This window comes from Molothrus aeneus, chromosome 1 (genome assembly GCF_037042795.1).
Source record: "Molothrus aeneus isolate 106 chromosome 1, BPBGC_Maene_1.0, whole genome shotgun sequence".
NCBI classification, from domain to species: Eukaryota; Metazoa; Chordata; class Aves; order Passeriformes; family Icteridae; genus Molothrus; species Molothrus aeneus.
The window spans coordinates 142176480-142196141 of record NC_089646.1 but is presented as its reverse complement, the minus strand read 5'-3'; the positions used below and the strand labels follow the sequence as shown (position 1 = coordinate 142196141).

The 19662-nt window shown below is 44.8% G+C and overlaps 2 protein-coding genes across 15 annotated transcripts in view; one reads left to right on the top strand and one right to left on the bottom strand.

The window, feature by feature from the left end:
* The window catches only part of MTSS1 (MTSS I-BAR domain containing 1), a 125286-nt gene extending 111755 nt beyond the window's left edge, over positions 1-13531 (top strand). For 4 of the 14 annotated variants that reach the window (XM_066566260.1, XM_066566251.1, XM_066566243.1 and 1 more), the window contains 4 exons: positions 6643-6837; positions 8893-9057; positions 9377-9539; positions 10605-13531. In XM_066566260.1, coding sequence (XP_066422357.1) covers positions 6643-6837; positions 8893-9057; positions 9377-9539; positions 10605-11290 — 1209 coding nt within the window. In that variant the 3' untranslated portion in view covers positions 11291-13531. Of the gene's footprint in view, positions 1-5521; positions 5642-6642; positions 6838-8892; positions 9058-9376; positions 9540-10604 lie in introns of all 14 variants that reach the window. The other 10 variants (XM_066566290.1, XM_066566283.1, XM_066566277.1 and 7 more) reach the window with 4 other exon arrangements.
* A 2464-nt stretch (positions 13532-15995) lies between these two features.
* NDUFB9 (NADH:ubiquinone oxidoreductase subunit B9) lies at positions 15996-19638 on the bottom strand. Its single transcript, XM_066566221.1, has 4 exons — positions 19510-19638; positions 19194-19386; positions 17191-17304; positions 15996-16250 (listed from the first exon to the last, which is right to left on the bottom strand). Exons 1-4 carry the CDS (start codon positions 19593-19595, stop codon positions 16119-16121), a joined length of 525 nt encoding a protein of 174 aa, XP_066422318.1. The 5' UTR covers positions 19596-19638; the 3' UTR covers positions 15996-16118.
* Positions 19639-19662: the final 24 nt, after the last annotated feature.

Below are 19662 nucleotides of genomic sequence, written 5' to 3'. Positions count from 1 at the left end.
TCTGTTTACCTTTACACAGAGGAAAAGGTAACAGATCATTGCCTGGCTGCTTCATCTTTGCTTAAGTGTCTTGCTTTGTATGTTCAGCACTAAGTAAATTGTGTGTGTTGTGCTGACAGGTGACTGTGAGCTGAGCAGGAGCTGTTCAGTGGGCAACATCACCCGTGTTGTGTGTCTCTAACCAACTGACAGATCTCCCTGGGGCTGTGCTTGGTGCTGGGTGGGAGGAGGCTGCTGCTCTGTCTCAAGCACTGATGACATTGTTTCTAGTAGTGACACTGAGAGGCAGAAAAGCAAGCTCTGGAACCAGCAAAGGAGAATAAAAGCTGTATATTTCATGCAGGTGGACACTTTGATGGTGTTTGCTAGGTACATGCTGTGGCATATGTTGGATCAACAAAGCCCTTTTTCATTTGATAATGAGTTTTAGAAAAAAAAGTAGAAGGGGGCCATGTATAATTCCATATTATAGGAATGTGAATATATGAGTTCTGTGAAGCTATTATGTATATAAGCTCACCTATATTTTAGGCAAGCAAGTGTCACTGAAAACTAAATTGAATTTCCTCAAAATCACAGATGGGGGGTGGGGAGTTGCTGGGAATCTCAAAGAAAGAGTAACTGGAGATTGAAAGAAGATACAGACCATACCAGAGGAGAGAAGTCTGACAAAATGAAGATTGCTTTCCAGCCTGTAGTTGTTAGTAAGAGTAGTAAGTGTTTATTGTTATCACACTTAGCATAGAGGATAAGAAAAAGAGCAATTACAAAACCAGACTGCTCTTTCACTGGTTTGTGAGGAGCACCTCTCTGCAGTTGCTGGGAGTAAAAGTGTTAGCCTGTAGCACATGGCTGTACATGAGGGAAGGTCACTGTAAAAGGCTTTAATCCTAATTGAAAGGGTACATTTGGGTGTAGCTGAACAGCTGGAAAAGCATCAAAGGTCTCTTTCTGGAGTGGAACAGTTTCTTTAAATGCCAGGTGTAAGGTCAGGCATGGCCAGCATTGCCCATGACACACAGTGACCTCATACAAAGCCCTTCTAGCAGAGCTGCTGGAAGCACAGAGTGGCTCCTGGCTGGGCATTGGATGTGGCTGCTGCTGCTAAACCCACACCTTGCCCTGTGTGGTAGACAAACTGAGGCCTGGGAGTGTCTGTGATCACATGGTGTGATAGGAGTATAGTGATGTTTGATCCAGGGCATGATAGTAGTAGGATCCACTGGATTTGAAGTGAACATGTAGGGAAGCACTTACACAGTTGGATTTTACAGGCTCCTTGTGACTTCATGGAGGTGAAAGCAAAAGGAGAGAAAGAAGCAAATGATGATAAAAATGTTGATATTCTGTCAGACAGCAGAGAGATAAGTCTTTACTCTTAGAATGATCTGGAAAGCACTTTCCCTAAACAGTGGAGGGAAACTGAATGTGAAGTTGCTTCTGCATGTACAGGTTACAAAGCTAGAAAGATCCTGCTTTTGAGTAGATTCTATTGCTTGAAATAGCTGCAAGTTAGAACAGGGGAAATATATTGTTACAGCTGTTCAGTTTTCCATTTAAATTAGGAAATGCTTCCAAATCAGACCTTAAAAGAAATCCCAAAACAGAATAAAAAAACCCATCAAAAGCAAACAAACAAAACAAAACCCAAAAATCAAGTTGAAACTGAAACACATCTGTAACTTATCACCAGATACTTGTTTCTTCTAAAATTCCTTTTCTAAGTTACTTCACAATAGTTTGTCCCTGAGTAGAAAGATAAATACAGAGATATTTATCTAGAATCAGTAGAGGCAGATTCCTGGAAATTAGACAAATTCAGGAGGTGACCTTGAGTCAGTATCCAGAGCTTTTCTAAAAGTAGCTGAGCCCATCTTCCACTGGCTCTAGAGGGACATTGGACCACGCTCATCATTAGGATTTGGTCTCCTGGGAAACCCTTGTCCAGGAATCTCTGTCTCTGTTTGAGAACGGGAGAGGGTTAAGAAAGCAATGCCATGTCTGAGTGGAAAACATAGCAAACAAAGGATGCAAGTAATCCAAGATAACCATGGTCCTTTTATAGGTTAGTAGGACAGCAGATGGAAAATATAATTGTACAGTCCAGTAGCTCAGAAAATCTTTTTTTTATATCCCTGCTGGCACTTACACATACCACACCAAGCAGTGGGACACTATCCATGGCTCGTCTGAGAAACCAGAGACCAAGCTACACTTGTCCAAATGTACATTTGGGGCACTGCTTGTCACTGCAGAGCATAAAGCTTTAGCTTTATACTGTTAATTTTAAGCTTTTTCTCAGAAGAGATAATTTTAGAACAGAGCAGAACTACCATTATGCAGCTGTGGGAAAAAAACCAGCTAAAATGGAAGAACTGATTTTAAAAATTATTCAAACAAAACAGTCATTTTAAAAAAGGAGTCTACTAAAGCAAGGTGAAAAAGGTCTGATAGTCAAATTTCTCACACCATGGGCTGGGAAGTAGAAATTGGTCTGCCCTGTGTGCGTGCTCCCAGGAGAGGGTGTGCCAAGGCTTGTGCATCTAGAACAAGCACTCCAAAGCCTGGGACTCTTTGCCCAAGCAGCAGTTGTGCAGTTTCTCTTTTCAGTCCCTCATGTACTTCATGGTAAGAAGGGAAGTCTGTCCTTCCCACACCTGGGTGGAGCCATTCAGGACTGGCTCTCCAGTCTGACCCGAGCATCCTTTGACCTGCTGCCAGTCATGTTTTCCTTGTGCTTTTCCTTTAGGAGTTCAGTATTCTTCTGCCTCCCTCTCCATTGCTGGAATCCTTTTTTAGCAAGACCAGAGATTCCCTTTCTCTGTGCCTTGCACGTTTCTGAAGATGAGGAGACCCTGTTTCTGTAGCACCACCTCTTGCATTTCCATCAGCTTCCGGGATGTTTTCCCCATGGCACCTTGGTTCAGCCTCTGTCCAGCTTTTCTTGCTGAAAACAGACACACTGAATTAGTGGGAGAGTCCTTTTTGTCATCTTTTTTTCATTTTGGAGGAGTCATTTTATTAAAAAAATAAGTTCACCAATTCCAGTCTTTTCCCCCCATACTTTGCATCTTCAGAATCTGCATTTTTGACCTTATTTAATGCATCTTTTTTGGTAATAAACCTAATTTATTAGTTCCCTCTACTATTACATGACAAAACCTTGTGAAATTTCTGTCTTGTGAACACAAATAGTGTATTAAATGTAAATTCCCAAGTTCTTACTTGTCACCCCTGGGGCATCTGTAGAAAACAAGGTAGCATGGGAGATGCTGTGCTTGGCATTCAGACCCTTCCTATCTCTCCTGCCATGTGCAGAGCATGCAGACCCTGGAGGGTCATTCAGACCATAAGTAGGAGGTTTCAGAAAGTATTTTCTGTAATTGCATTTTTCTATCTTCTTTTTTTTTTTTCCTGGCTAAACCATAACAGTGGTGTGAGTATTCTCCTGAGAGCTTCTTTTGCTGAGGTACCTGGAATGTCAGGCAGAACTCTGGAGTTTAGTGTAAAAGCTAGTTTTCTATAATGTATTTTTCTCTAGGGACAGAGGCAATAGTCTCATGTCCATGGTTATGACTGATGGCAGAGTCAACTGCAGCTCATCTTCATCAGTATTCTTATTTTCAGAGGCTTTTTTCCTGTAAAAGGAGTTGCATTAAATCAAGAATGTGACAAGTTCCACTAAATATCATGCCACTGCATCATCAGGTACACCACTTCACTGCTGTCCTTAACAGCAATGTGTCATTTGTTGCTGTTCCCTCTGATTGTACCTTCACCTCAACTCTTCCTGCCCTTTGAATACAAGCCTTGTTAGCTGAGCAGAGTTGCAACCTAAGCACATTTGACAGGTCACCTTCAGATCATCTCATGTCAGCATAGGGTGGCATGAGTGTTATTTCTATAAAATACTCCATCACTCTACATGCTTTTGAAAATTTTAGCAGCCTTTGCAAACTTTCACTTAAATCACAGTTTACGAGTAAGCTCAAGATCCTGATACTGTGTTGACTTATCAGCTGCCCCAGCAGCCTTCACCAAAATCCTTATGGTGACCGTGTTCCATCCTGGGACACCTACATTTCCTTCTACCCAGGTGCTGGCTGTAATTACCCATCTGTAGCTCCTGGTGAGCAGTGAGACAACTTGTGGGTTTTAGGAGAAGTTACTCCCCTACACTGCCTCATACCCAGCTGTCCTTCTATTCAAACTCACCCCAGATCTTATCTAAGTTTAACTGGGGAATTTTACTTCAGGTGACATTTCCCTTCCTCTGCAACATGTCATTCCTTGAAATCGCTGTCTTTTCTACACAAACTGGATACAGCAGCACATTCTCTCTGCTGTCATAAAACACCTTTTATAGACTTGTTTCACAGGTCCTTGGCTACTAAAGGATGAATAGGTCCTGCTAGTGTTGGATTTCTGAGAGTGAACAGAGCTCAGTACTGCCCTGACAACTCTGCCAGTGTTCCTGACCATGTCCAAGTTCTCAGTTGGACCTGGACACACATCCCCGCAGAGCAGGATGCCACTTCCGAGGGGGGGATGTGGAAGAGCATTGTAGTTGGTAAAATGGTTCATGTGGTTATTCACCTTGGCCTTTGTGCAGTTGAATTAGATGCTGTTGTAGAGGTCTGACAGCAGCAAAGGTACATAAAGGTGTGCACTGAAAACTGGAGAAGTTCCTAGGTAGGAGCAAAATGTTTGATGTGTTCAGTGGACATTTTGTGTCCTGCATTTTCCTTTACTCTCCATCCAAGTCCCTGGTATTTTCTGCCTCAGCAGTTGGGAGAAGGCAGGTGGCACGCACATGCCAGCACTTGTGCCCTCAGCAGAGTGCATGTACCTTCCTGCTGGCTGCTGGGCAGGAGGGTTTGAGTCAGAGTGCTCTTGGTGTATGCATCCTACCTGCAGAGGCACATGCATACAGGTCATGCACTTTGGAAACCTCCAGTTTTGGTAAGTATCACTTCTTTCTCTGTTCCATAATACTTGAACTCAGGTGAGCTTTTCACAAGCACTTTTGCAGATCAGAATGTATGAGAACTTGTGAATCTAAGTGATGTTCGCTACTCCATGTTTTAAATCTAAACTTTGTGTCTTTGAATTACTGATGATCTGCTTTTCTGTATAAATCAGTTGTCTCAGTATATTGCATGTTTGGACCACAGGTGCCCTCAGGTCCCTCAGCTTCTTGCTCTGAGACAGCAGCAGAATTGAGATGCTGAAATTGCAATGAGGAGTTGAGGTCTCTGCCTCAATCCCTCATTCCAAAGCAGTGTGGCAAGTTCTCGCATTAAGCAAATAGCTTCTTTTTTTTCATAGATTTCATGAACATTAGCAATAGTTTTGAGCAGTTTCTAATTGATCTTTAAAATCCTAACCCTTTGCTTCTCTCATCCTTCCCTCTCCTGTGTGTCTCTGTGTATGTGCTTTTTGTCTTTTTGTTTGTGATTTTTTTCTTTTCTGGTGGCTTGTGTATCCTTTCCCTGCATTGCGGTGCTGTTTTATGCTGCAGAACTCGTCCAGCTCTGCCTCTTCAGAAGCCTCTGAAACCTGCCAGTCAGTGAGCGAGTGCAGTTCCCCCACCTCAGTCAGCTCAGGCTCCACCATGGGGGCTTGGGCCTCCACAGATAAGGTGAAAAACTTCATCTCCAAGACATACAAACCTACTAGCTCATTATCCAAACCCTGCAACATTTTGACAAAACCTCCATGCATGGGATGCAGCCAGGATTCCTCTTTGTGGGGATGAGACCAGGAACTGCTGCACGCTCCCTTAGATGTCAGTATGTTTGAATAAAAACCACAATTGCCTTTGAACTAGCTACTGGGAGAAGCTACAAATTGGGCATTTTACAGAGGTCGTTTTCTAAGAGAAGGTCATTTTCCAGCTTTTCTACTCAAAGAGATTGTGGAATGCTGTCCAAATCCAGCTGGTTGCCTGACCAAAAGCACCTTGCCCAGGTTGTGCTGTTTGTGGCTTCTCCCATCTCTCCCATTAGGTAGCATACTTTACACTGATTATTGGTTGTTTTTTTATTTTACCAAAAAGGCAAGCAAAATAGACATGGTTGGAATAAATTACATGGGATACACTCTAAATTGGGGGAGGAAGTGATAGCAGTCTCCTTTCTCATCTGGTAAATCCTTGCTGTTGGTTTTTGTTGTTTTGTTCTTCCATATCATCACACAGCCAGAACGTGTCATGTTTGAAGGCTTTATGCTTTTCCTCTCTGTCCAGCTACACTACAGACTAAATACCACCAATGCAAATGCCTTCAGGATTGGAAAAGTTCTTTTTCTATGTCCAGAGTCTGCAGGGTACCTAAATTGCAAAGGCTTTTTCACAGTGTGCTGCTTTCATGGACAGAAGGAAAAGCTGCTCAGCCTGGAGACAATGACCGCTAGATTGATGCCTGAAATTTGTTATAGATAACAGTTTTCAGGTGATCTCACTTTTCACAAGCATTGTATCAATTTTCTGGTTTTTATTTGCAGCAAATTGAAGAATTTCCTTTCTTTTGTTTTAAGATACAGAGATTTTCTCCCTAGAACATCAGTCACAGTGTATTTTCGTGTTCATCCTGTTTATATTAATTTCTCTGTTTTTGTTTTTTTTATTTGTTTCATTTCCAGTTGTCTAATGGGTTTTATCACTGTAGTTTATCAAGTGACCCATCCGTAGCTTCAGTTGGTGCAGGTCCTTTCCCTCATTTCCCGCCTGTCTCCCGCGCGTGGACTCGGGCTCCCTCAGCCCTCCTTCCAGACTACGTTCATTATTACACCATTGGGCCAGGCATGTTGCCATCATCTAAGATCCCTAGCTGGAAGGTTTGTGTTCCTTTTGTTGTGGCAGTCCTCACCTCCTCATACCAACAGCATGCACACAGCAGTTGTTGCTCCCTTTCGGTCCATGTAATTCCTGGGTGATTTGCTCTGTTTGGTATCACTCTGAATGGGCACTGCATGGTGAAAATCACACCTAAAATCCGGTTGTGGGTATTTCTGAATTACCTTGTGCATTCTGGCACCAACTGAAACATACCAAAGCTGACAACATCTAGGTAGGAAGGAATAATTTAGCTCTGAAACATTGGTGAAAACACCTGGGCTCTATTTAGGGGGGAAAAAAGTTTATTTATCATGGTCAAAATGCTCACTTGAGCAGGGAAGGGCATGCAGTTGTTTCAGTGGCACCATACATGGGACAGCCTGATGTTCTCCCTGTGGCTGTAGGCAGGCCCACTCTCCTAGATACAGCTGGAGTGGTTTAAGAAGGTGCTCAGCACCAGGTAAACCCAAGTGGTGACTGAAGCTTTATTGTCACAGTCTGGATGTGCTCACCCAGCTAGCTCATTTTGCTCTCTTGGGGAGACCACCAAAAAAGAGTGCAGTATCTTCTCTCAGTTGCTCCAGCTGGATCTGCAGGTATTTTACTTGGCATCAAAACATGTCTGCTCTGCTAGAGCCTGTAAGTTCATCCCTGCCAGGTGGTTCCCCTGGGAGACTCTGCCCTAGAGCAAAGGGGGAAGGTCTCTTGTCTGTTGCTCTGGATCTTCAGCAGGGCTGATGTGCAGTCATCAGTCGCTGTGCAGATTTTAAGTGCCTGTGGATGGTTGTGTAATACTGCATAGGCACCACAGGACCTATGTATATACATCTAAATTGACATAGCTTGTTACAGATGCCCCTACTCTCTCTCCAGCAGCTGGAGACTGTTGGGATACATCCAGGGTGGCCACAGTGGTCCTGGGGCTTCAGGGTCATTTGTTGTGTCTCTGCTAGAAGCTCTTTGCCAATCTCTTTCACAACAAAACACTATGAGAGCAGAGACACAGCTGTGAAGGCAAAGCAGAGTTTCACATGAGTTAACAAAACCAATACCTGTCTGTCCAAGGGGGTCTGTCAGTTCAGCAGCCTTGCACTTCTGGTTTCTTGGACTGAGACACCTCAAAAAGCCTGCAGTGTGGTCTTGGTCCATCATTAATTGTCCATCAGAAGGCTGTGGGAGGCTGCCCGGCAGGCAGCTGGGAGGGTTTGGGGCCCATTCTCATGCACTAGTTGTTCCTTCCATTTTTAAAGCAGCCTTTGTCTCAGTGAAGGAAAACTTTTAGGATTGGGATTGCCCCTGGAGCAGCTGGTGTTGGAGGTGCTGCTGCTTAGCACTGGTTCTGCATGCCAGCACAGGGCCTGGATCAGTCAAGCTCTTTGTGTGCAGCGTGTGGGTTCTGGACACCCTCAGGACTTTGCTTAATAGAGCCCCAAGTGAATACAGACCTCATGGCCTGAGGAATTTCTGTTTCAAATTTAGCACCAGTAATTCAGAGTGAGGTTAGTCTTTGTTCAGTACAGACTATCGTTATAAACTAGATTTCAGTTAGTAAGTAAAGTGAGAGATAACTCACAGTAACTTGCTCCACTAATGTGTATGAAAAATCTGTTCAAGCCTAATTTTTCAGAACTGAAGACATCTGTAACAGCATGTAATACTAGAACCTGTGTATACCTGGAACAGTTTCATCATTGATTGGACATTTATCTGTATCTTCTGCTGTGTGACAGTGATTTTTGTGCTCGAAATTCTGAAAATGTAGGCTTTGACACCATGGAATTGCATTTAGATAAAACTACAGTATCAAAATGTTAAATACCTTCACAGAAGAACATTTAGGTAGAATGGGAAATTTAGATTCCTTTTAATAAAGGAAATAGGTTTAATAAACGAGGATTTTTAATATCCTCAAAATTAATTCCTCACCTTATTCAGAAAGGCATATCCAGTTTGACACACAATTTGTTGCATTAAGATTGCCCTGTTGCATAGTTTTGCCTGTGATTTAGCACAGTTCCTGATGGAGGCTGTCCCTAACGAGCTGCTTTCCCCAGGACTGGGCCAAGCCGGGCCCGTACGATCAGCCCGTGGTGAACACGCTGCAGCGCCGCAAGGACAAGCGCGAGCCCGACGCCAACGGAGCCGCTCCCAGCGGAGCGCCCGCCGCCCCCGAGGAGCCACAGAGACCTCGGAGCATGACGGTGTCAGCTGCCACAAGGGTGAAGCTCTCATTTCACATACCCTCTTTGGTGTAAAGGAAATGGCCATGCTGGCTTTATGTTGTGTTTGTCTGGGAAGCGGTGCCGGTGTAGTCGGTGGGAACCATGCAGGCAGGAGGGAATGCGCTGTTGGGCACTGACTTTCATAGAGCAATGTACTCCAAAGAAGCATCTGTTCCCATGGCCAAGCTAATGGCTGGGCTCCGTCCTGCTGGATTATGATGGTGACAAGCTCCAGTGGGGAGGAGAGCTAGCTAAAAGTGGGTGAAGGTGACTGACCCTTCCAGGTGTAATGAGTCTCTCTCCTGTGTGTAAGCAGCAGGGTGAGGAGATGGAGGCCTGTGAGGAACTGGCACTTGCTCTGTCCAGGGGGCTGCAGTTGGACACCCAGAGGAGCAGTCGGGATTCCTTGCAGTGCTCCAGTGGCTACAGCACCCAGACAACAACTCCGTGCTGTTCAGAGGACACGATCCCATCTCAAGGTACCCATTCAGGAGATGTTCCTTTCTAGAGCATTCCCACCCTGGCCATCACACACTCACCCCCTGGTGCAAGGAGCAGCTATCCCTTGCTGGCTTTGTAGGCAGCTGGGGAAGAAGGCTGGCATTGCTGTTAGGAAGATTTTTCCAGCTTGGAATGCAGCCTGGATTTATTAACTATACAGAAACCTGCACTACTGCATAGTGTACTGAACAATTGTATTTTCTTGTGCACCGCTTCAGTGAGTTACAGCCTAAGGATGCCACCATTTTAAAGAGGCTTCTGGAATTGTAAATGACACTGGTATTGCATCCAATACTTCTTAGGTCCTTTCTGAGCTATTGTCTCAGCAAATGCACACTCATGAGCTTTGCTGTCCTCCATCAGCACTCTCAATCTGCTCTTGGTTTCCCTTAGTGACCTTTTATTTTCCTGCCTAGGCAGAAATGTTGTAATTGGAAAAAGACTCCATTGGAGACTTAGGCATAGCTAGAAAGCTGCAGTAAGTTGTTGGCCTTTGTACCCTGTTTCAGAGCAACAGCAAGCTGAGAGAGACCAGACTTGGTGTTTGCCAAGCCCTGTTTCCTCAGCACTTATGTGGAGAGGAAGGAACCCAGTGCAATTATTAAAGCTGAGGCTGAGTTTTCAGAGCTGACAGCTGGGATTTACTTTGTTCGCAAAATAAACAAATTTGCTGCTAAAATCACTGGTACACAGTCCCCTGAACCAACTTGCTTAATCTAAAGTACATTTTTCAAGTATTTCTATCTACAAGTGGTGGCACATGGCTTGTAGGTTTTGGTGTCTTCATGTTGGTGACAAATATGGAGCTCGTTCTCTTTCACAAGAGCCATGGGGCCCCTGCAGCTGTAGGACTGATCTGCTGTGATGCCTTCAGGCATCAAATCTTGGTCACAGAACCTTGGACTTTCTTCCTTCTAAAGGTGGAAACTCCTTTCATTCTTACTGACTCCAGGCTTTTTTAGCTACCTGTCCGTACTTCAGACTTACTGACGCGACTCAGCTGTCTGCTCCAGCTTGATCCTAACTCTGTCTTTTGGCATCAGTTTCAGATTATGATTATTTCTCTGTGAGTGGTGACCAGGAGGCAGAACAACAGGAGTTTGACAAATCTTCCACCATCCCAAGAAACAGTGACATTAGCCAGTCCTATCGCAGAATGTTTCAAACCAAGCGTCCTGCTTCCACCGCAGGTCTGCCAACCACGCTGGGACCGGTCATGGCCACCCCCGGCGTCGCCACCATCCGACGGACGCCCTCCACCAAGCCCTCGGTCCGGCGCGGCACCATCGGCGGAGGCCCCATTCCCATCAAGACACCGGTGATCCCCGTCAAAACGCCAACCGTCCCCGATATCCCGGGGGGGCTGCCCGGTGCCCTCGCTGGGACAGAAGAGTGCCCCGAGCAAAGCCTGGAGTCTCCAGCAGTGGGAGAGGGCGGGCAGGCTGTCACCAGCGTGCCCTCGTGGAGCGGGCAGGCAGCTGTCAACCCTCCGGCATCGGGCCAGAGAGCGGGCGCCGCCGAGGAGCAGAGGCAGGCAGTGCCCGAGGGCGAGGAGGGCGAGCGCGATGGGGTCGGCAGCCTGGCGCCCGCGGGGCCCGCGGAGCTGGAGCCCAGCGAGCTGAGCCCCGGCGATGCCCCGCAGGGGGAGGATATGCTCAACGCCATCCGGCGCGGCGTCAAGCTGAAGAAGACGACCACGAATGATCGCTCGGCGCCTCGTATTTCCTAGGAGAGGAGAAGCTGCCAGACTACTGAACGCCGAGGAGGAACTGTGAGAAAACGAATCTGTCTCTATCCATTCCAATCTGTAATCAGTGATTTTTTTAAGATACTCGGTAACAGACGGTCTGAAAGTACTCTAAAAGAGAAAACAAATGAAAGAGCGTAGTAAGACATAATCTTCAGTGGTGTTTTAATTTGTAAATATCAATGATTTTGTTTCTGCATTTTTTTGATCTAAGTTACACTTTTAATTTTTTCTGAAGGTGCCAAATCCCATTTACCTTTTTTATAACTCTCTTTGTAAAGTTTTAAATCATAGAAGAAAAAAAAAATTGTCGAGTAGTTAACTTCAGCAAATGAATTTAATGAAAATTTGGCTTTTTTGCAAGCTTTTGTAGAGCGCCTTGTAATAGTGAGGTTAAAAAATAGAACAATGGGACTTATTACAGTTTAAGTCAAACTATATGGAATGGATCGTCATTTAAGTATTTAAAAAAGTTTGAAAAGCAGGAATAAAAATTGACAATAAAGCAATATATAATGCAAGGAAGAAACCTGCAGTTGGTAGAGTTATTGGGGGGTAGTGGGGGAGGGAGATGCCATCAAAATAGCAGATGCTGTTGCACAAAAGTAGCCTAGTAGGATGAATTACTAGTAGCTTCATGGTAAATGCATCAGAATAAGCCATATTGGATTGCAGTGTTTTGTTTCTGTAGGGTGTTTTAAAAACTGAGTTTTTCCACATTTCTTTTTTTGACTGCACAGCAGCAACTCTCAGTCACATGCATGCAGCCTTAACTGTGTAGGCTTGGTTCTTCCACCTTCACGTTTTGTTCCACTCATCCTTCCGCTGAATACAAACAAGGACAACAGGCTTAAGGCAGTTAAAAATGTGAAAACATTTGTAAAATGCAAGCAGGGAGTTCTTAAATGTTATCAAAATGCCTTTTTCTGACTGTGCCCAGCAGGCTGGGCACCTAAGAAAGCCCAACTATTTTGAGAAAACACTTAAAAATTTGACAGGTGAAACCAGCTTGTGATCTAATAAACTGCGAATGTTTCTTTCCAATACAGGGGCTTGTTTTTCTTAACTTCTTTTAAATGGCAGTTGATTGGCTTTTCTTAAATACCGAAAAGAAAAGGGGTGGGGGGTGGGGGGTGATACTGGCTTTTTGATAATACCGGGAGTCTGACCACTGTAATCTCTTTTTTTGTACTTTTAAGTAATGTTTTTTGGAACGCTATTGATAGAATCATTAAGAGTTGGATTTTTTCCTTAAAATAAAAGTAAGTTATTGCTGTAATACCAGTCTCCTAAAGCTGACAGAAATGTGCAGACCCCTTGGCATGACACATGTTCCAGTCAAGACAATCCAGAAGGATGTTGTCTGCCCACCCACGTGTGGAGGGACACCAGACTTGCGGATTCGGGATTGTTCCAAAATGCACCAAATAACACACGTGAGGGGCTGGTTTCCACCACACACTGCAGATTTCTGTTGGCTCTAGACTTGCCTACATGACCTCTTATGCTTTAATACATAACTGCATTGGATGTGAAACTTCTAGTAACTGTGTAGTCACTGTGTTCTATATGACATTTTACACTGCTGTGCTTGCTGAACTTTTTTTTTTGTTATGGCTTAAAAGCAAAAAAAAAAAAAGCATGATTCTTAGAAAATATTAAACCTTCCTTTCTTTGAAAAACAAGCTCCTTATTACAGAATATAATAAACAGTAGTGCCTGTGGTGTAGCCCACCAATCTTGATACAGTAGCTGATGCATTGTGCAAATGAGGCTTTGAGATGGTTTTTGCGTAAACAAAAACTGTTAGGAGATAATCTCAATAGTTAAAAGTGTTATTTAAACCTTTGAAATAAATGGATGTAACTGTACCCAAGTACAGCTTTTCACTTGTTTAGTTCTTAAACGTTAGTATAATCAGTAAAATTTAATATAAAATGTTGCCAAATTCAATGTAGAAAGAATGTGACAAAACACTTTGGATAGTTCTATTGTTTGTGTTTTTGCATATTGTAAAAGCAGTGTCACAGCTGAAAAATAAATTGTTTCTAATGGTAAATTATTGTGGTTTAGTTGCTAGTTTGTACTGAGAGTTGACCTCTCCCTGTGCAGTTTTTTGTTCTAAACTGGTATAAATAATTGCTGTAAGTGTGTCTCCCTTCTACATTGTAATGATTGCTTAAGCCTACATTATAAATAAAGAACTGCTGAAAAACTCCTGTATTTTGCTTCTTAAAGACTTTTTGCTTCCAGAGCATTGGACATCAGTGGTGGCCTTCAAGATCATGCAGGTTCCATCTGCGTGTAATTGAAGCAAGAGAGAATTAAAAACCAAGTAAATAAAATTGCATAAAGCTGTGTTTTACTGATGGGCACCAGCAGGGTAGCAGTGGAGCAGAAGTGCAGTGCTAACGATAGAAATTCCTGTTAAACAGTAACAGATGACATTTCCCTGCACTTCACTGTTGTTACCTGGCCAGGAAGCACAGATGACTTTGCATTTTTGTGCATCCATCTCAGTGCTGGACCACAGTTCCTTAGGCCAGAGGAGGAAAATTGCTGCTGACGATACTGCCTGTGCTACAGCCAGAATTTATCAAGCACAACACTAGCACCATCTCCCACAGCTCCCCGTGAAAACTATTTTGTTCAGCTTTCTCAGCACTGAAGGCAGAAAGGGGAGGATGTTGTTCCCTCTTGGAGTTGCCACACAATAGCCTGGTTTCTTTGCTACTGCAATGATTTCATTTTTATCTAAAGGTATCCATTTGTTGCTGCACTGGGCTTATAAGGCCAGGTTTAAGTAGCAGGGGGCTACAGGAGTGGCTTCTGTGAGAAGCTGCCAGAAGCTTCCCACATGTCTGCAAGAGACAATGCCAGTTCCAGGATGGACCCACCACTGGCCACGGCCGAGCCCAACAGTGACAGTGGTAATGCCTCTGGGATAAAAGATTTAAGGAGAAAAAAGTTGCTGTGGGACAGCAATAGCAGGTGGGGAGAGGAGTGAGAATATGTGGGGTAAACAGCCCTGCATACACCTAGGTTGTAAGGAAGGAGGGGCAGGAGCTACTCCAGGTGCTAGAGCAGAGATTCCCCTGCAGGAGATGCAGCTGTGCCCCTGCAGCCCATGGAGGCCCAAGGGGGAGCACAGATCCACCTGCAGGCCATGCTGGAACAGGTGGATGCTCGAAGGAGGCTGAGAGCCTATGGAAGCCTGTGCTGGAGTAGGCTCCTGGCAGAACCTCTGGAGCCCTGCAGAGAGGAGCTCAGGCCCTTAGGTCAGTTTGGGTCAGCTGTCCTGAGTTCTGACTGTCCCTCCCAAGATCTTTCCCACCCCCAGTCCACTGGTGAGGGGGATGCCAAGTGGCCACGCTGGATGTTGTGGAGCACTGGTGTGCTCTTCACACCTTCCCAGGACAATGAAGGTTGCTCTGTATAAAGTTGACCCATCCCATCCCAATACAGTCAGGAAGATGTTAAAGGAAAAACCAATGTGGTTTGGATGGAAATGTCTCCAAAAGGATCATAGTTTGATTCCCCCTTCTCTCTATGGCTGTAGAGCATCTTGTCTCACTCTGGTGTCAGTGCTTTGCTCAGCTGTTTCAATACTGAAGGCACTTGTTCCAAGTGACAGCTCCAGCCTGAGGTGTGGCATGTGCTGAACAGCTGTGCTGGAAGAGGGCACACCTCAATTCCATCACTACTTTTAACTAACTGAGCACAGAGAACAGATCCTGCTTCTTGGCAGGAATGGAAATTTCAGCTGTGGAATATGTAAAGCTGCTGTTCTGGAGTTTTATTTTCAAAATTCATACCTATTTTAGCACACAGACTTACTGTAAAGGAGCAGATTGAAAGTTTCTAAAAATCAACCAGATTAAAGCCTTATTCCTGAGCTACGTATCTTTGGTTCTTAGAAGAGCTGAAGCTTTGTCATCTTTTGTTCAATTGGGGTTCAGAGAAATATTAATCTTTAGGCTTAAACATGGGCACAGTCAAGTAACTACTGTAGAATGGAAGTCAGATTAGGCACCCTACATCTCCTAGCCCTAAAAACAGGAAAACAGCTGAAGGACCAGGTTTTCCTGTGAGCTTTTGCTCAGTGGCTGTATTGCATCTGTTCTCTCACAGGGCAGTTACTGTAAGTGTTAGCAGAACTTCCCCTGTGTTGTACCAGTGCTTTGGGAACGTGGCCAGAAGCAAACAGCTTTTTGTCCCCACTTCATTGTGTCACACTGCCAGAACCATTTGTGACCCAGGAATGGGCACACAACAGCCACAATCCTCAGCAGCCCACGCAGGTTAACTGATACAGCTCAGTGGTTATCTGGGCTTCAGTTTATGTGGGGATCAATTTTCCTTTGGTTTCTACAGCACTGGTATCCATGCCATGAGGAAAGCACCATATTGTAAATGAAGTTTGTGTCTTGTGAGATTTGATACAAAAGTGAAAAATGCAGCCAAGAGCCTAAGGAGGAGGGAAGGGAGAGAAAGATGTCTTTATCCTGCAGCAAGGTCAGAAATACCCTCATTACAAGAGAACCTAAAGCCCATGTCTGCTGCTGCATCTTTAACTCCAGCTTTAACACTCTGCCTGTCTTTAGTACCACATTCCAAGTTATGGGGCTGATCTGAACTGCCTGCACAAGCTGACAGTGAAGCATCAGTGTGTCAGAGGAGAGCAGTGTGCCAGAAAAACACCTTTTCTGTTACTTTATTTGGCTTTATTTTATTACTCTGAGGAGCAAGTGGTCACTGAGGTGCCACCTGCCTGCAGCACAGACTGCTGCCATCCACACCCAAGGTGCTCTCACATGGGCTGTTCACGAGGTCGAGTGACATGATGCCACCACATGGGGGGCAGATGCCCTTCCTTACGAGCTGGAGGCAAAGCTTCAGTTTTTGGACCATCAGATGGAGTTTCTTCTTGTAACTGCTTAACCTAGAAGACAAGACACAGAACTGCTTTAGCAATTAACACACACTTCCATTTCCAGTGCCCAGGCAATGAGCAAAACGAAGAACCACTGGTTCTTCTCTACTTCCACAAAGAATCAATGGTAACACCTTTGGCTGACAGGTTTCATGTTCCCCAACTTTAACTTCCACTCAGTAATCACTGTAGGCTCATACTACCTAATTAAGAAGGAATTTCTAGGAGCAAGAAGTGATTTACAAGAGAAATTTCACTTAAAAGGTCATTATTTCCATGTAGTTCACATCCATCATGACTCTCTCAAACAGGCTGAATTGTGCTGCTCAGGAAGCTGACAGATAATTCTAAGTCTGGACCAAGTTTCCCTGCAGTCAGTAAATAGGAGACTTCTGTTCCTGCATGCCATCAGCAGCCCCTCACAGGCTTTCAATACCTGTTTCTTGAAGCAGCACAAGTGCCACATTCCATACAATCCAATTGAATCAAAGGACTGTTCTAAGAACACCAACTTCTTCCAACCAAATCTCAGTTCAGGATGGCCCAGAAATTGGTCTCAATGCCCAACTGATGACCACTGCAGCACATCACGTTCAAAGGTGTAATCAGAAAGTGTCAGAGCTCCACAGCAGAAGAAGAGGAATTCTCTGGTTAGTCTCCTTTCATCCAACTTTGGATTTCCCCCCACCACAAAACTGCTGTAACAGCTCTTACTAACTGACACAAGGCTGCAGGTTCAGCTTTAACTTCAAATTCCCTCCACAATCCTCCAGAAGCTGTAACAAATGTGTAGGCATTTTAGGTTGTTTCACACTGACAAAGGCTCCAGCACTGAAGAGTCTAACTGAGGCTGCAGTAGGCATTCAGTAATTTTTCCAAGAACACATCTGTGCCACACAGGATACCTGTGTGCTAAAGAGACTTTCCTTTGCATAGAGCAAGCACTGACCTCTCTTTCCCAGCTTTCCCTCTGCAGCTTCTTCCACTGCTCTCGTTTGGCAAAGTAATCAGGATACATTGCCTTCTCAGAAGGGTGCCAGAAATCCAAGCACCATTCAGGAATCTGTTGAAGAAAATTATCATTTAAAATACTATTTTTTATATATGAAATCACATTTGTACACACATGCAGAAGAACGAAACACAAAGGCTGAAGCCAGTCTTACCCCTAGGGGGTTTTTCCCATTCTGAAGTACTACATAAAAACACCATTTAAGAGCTGCCTGACTATCTCAAGGCACGTGGCAGAGGGCAGAACTTCACACATTATCCTGATCCACAGGAAATCACCACAGTGACTTGCTTAAATCACACCATTCTAAAACAAGTCCCAGGTCATCTCAGTTTACTCTAAACTTCTTAAAATAATTCCATCTGGTGGAGGAGAAGATCTGATTTCTTCCCTTCCTTCTCTCAAAGGCAGCAGGTTAGAGGAATCCTTCTCTCCAACTGCTGATTTATTTTACTTGACAAAGACAGAACATTACAGCTCATTTCTGCTTATCTACAACTACTAAGAAATGAGCAGTTTCTTAGGCCTTTAAGATCTTGAGAATGTTCTGACCTCTAAGATCTTGTGACAAGGGAAAAAAGCAAAATTTATAATTTTGCAGTGATTTAAAAAATATCAAATTGTTTACATTTTAAAGAGAAGAACATTGATTAAAAAACAAAATCCCACCAAAACACCCAATTAAAAAAAAAAAGAAAGAATTTGCTCCAGTACCATCATACATTTAGTGACATTCACACTTTTTTCTTCCTGCTGTGATTCTCATCACAGAACAAATGTTTGACTGAATGCAAATAGCACAGCTGCTGAAGTAAATATCCACCCACAGTAAGCTCCAATTAAAACCACCAATCAGCCTGAGTTCTAAAACCTACATTTTGGAGCAGCATCCACAATGGACAGTCACTGATACACAAACCAGCCAAACCTTGTGACAGTCATTTTGTTAAGACAGTTTTAGCCCATTAAACTGGGAAAAGAAAGCATAACCCAGTCTGTGTTTCTGTATGAAGACTAATATTGATCATTTATTGCTCAGCTGCCTTTTTTTCTGTCCATACTCTCTGTCACTATTATCTCTACTACTGTTCAGGCCCTTGACCTTGGCACCAGTTTAAGTAAGTTCTTCTCTTTTCACTCATATATTCTTTATTCTACCCCTGATAAATCTATGTCATACTTTTCTTTTTCCATGGCTTAATATGCAAAAAGATCTGACCAGATCCAGTCTTGTGCCAGCACTTTTTTCAAATTTGGGAGGAAACGGGTGCAAGCAGTCCCAGTATTAACTTCTAATGCATTAAAAAGATGATACCAAAAAAGCAAAGTCCCTGTGTTTTTCTATGGAACTTTTGCTCCTAAATAAAACAACCTTGATGATCAATACCTGTAGAAGTGCCTTTAACAGTCTAAACATAAGGCTTCTATTTCCAGGCAGTGCTGCTCTCACACAGCAGCACACAAACTGCTCAATCTGGCACTGCAGCACATGAAGGGAAATGGTAACTTGTACCACTACTCAAATGCTGGAAGAACCATAGGACTGAGTGAAGGGAAGTCCCCACAGCCAAGGTGACACCTGAGCCGAGCAGAGGAACCCAGGCTGTGCTCGGGAGGCAGCAGAGCTCCCTGGGCACTGCTCACGTCCCCAGCTCAGCTCCCTTCCCTTTCCCTTGGCAAAAGGGCAGATGGTTATCCCCAGGACAAAATCCCAAAAGAACAAGTAGCGGTGCTCAAACTGATCAAGAAACTCCATTTTCAAGGACCAGAACAGCTCATCCCACACAAGCAGCGAGGTGTTCATGGAGCGGTGAAGTGACCCTGCCGAGCCGAGCTGCGGCCCTGCCCACGACAAGCGACACAAAACAGGAGCAAAGCCAGAGCAGGAGCGCCCAGCAGGAGCGGCTGGGAGTCCCCTGTCCCCTTGTCCCTTGCCTCACCTTGTACATCTCGTACCGCTCGTACGCAACGCCCCCGGGGGAGTCGGCGAAGACGTACGGCTGTGGGTGCTGGCTGGCCCAGAACTCCTCCTCGCCGGCCTTCAGCAGCTCGGTGGCTTTCACCATGTCCTTCACATCCTTGTTCTTATCGAAGCGGTCCCTCAGGAGGCAGGCGAAGTAGCGGTACTTGTCTCTACGGACAGAGGTCACGCACAGTGAGGAGGAAAACAACCACCCCCACCCCGGGCCCAGCCAACGCGGGGCTGAGCGCCCCGATGTGAGGGCGGCCAGCGCTCCCGGCTCCCCTCGCCCTCACCGATGGATGCACCAGGACTCGAGGTGCCGCAGGGATTTCTTGTACAGCCGCAGCACCTTCTGCTGGTGCGTCAGGTAGGCGGCCATGGCGCCCGGCTCCGCGGGCCTCCCTCCGCGCGGGGGATGCCGGGAGAGGGCGCGGCCCCGCCTTCCC

Excerpts from the sequence above, each read along its gene's own strand:
- NDUFB9 (XM_066566221.1), bottom strand. The coding sequence starts at position 19,595 with ATGGCCGCCTACCTGACGCACCAGCAGAAGGTGCTGCGGCTGTACAAG. Across the intron at positions 17,305-19,193 it reads AGCGGTACGAGATGTACAAG|ATTCCTGAATGGTGCTTGGA; the intron begins GTGAGGCAAGGG and ends TTTCTTCAACAG. Across the intron at positions 16,251-17,190 it reads GGGAAAGCTGGGAAAGAGAG|GTTAAGCAGTTACAAGAAGA; the intron begins GTCAGTGCTTGC and ends CTTGTCTTCTAG.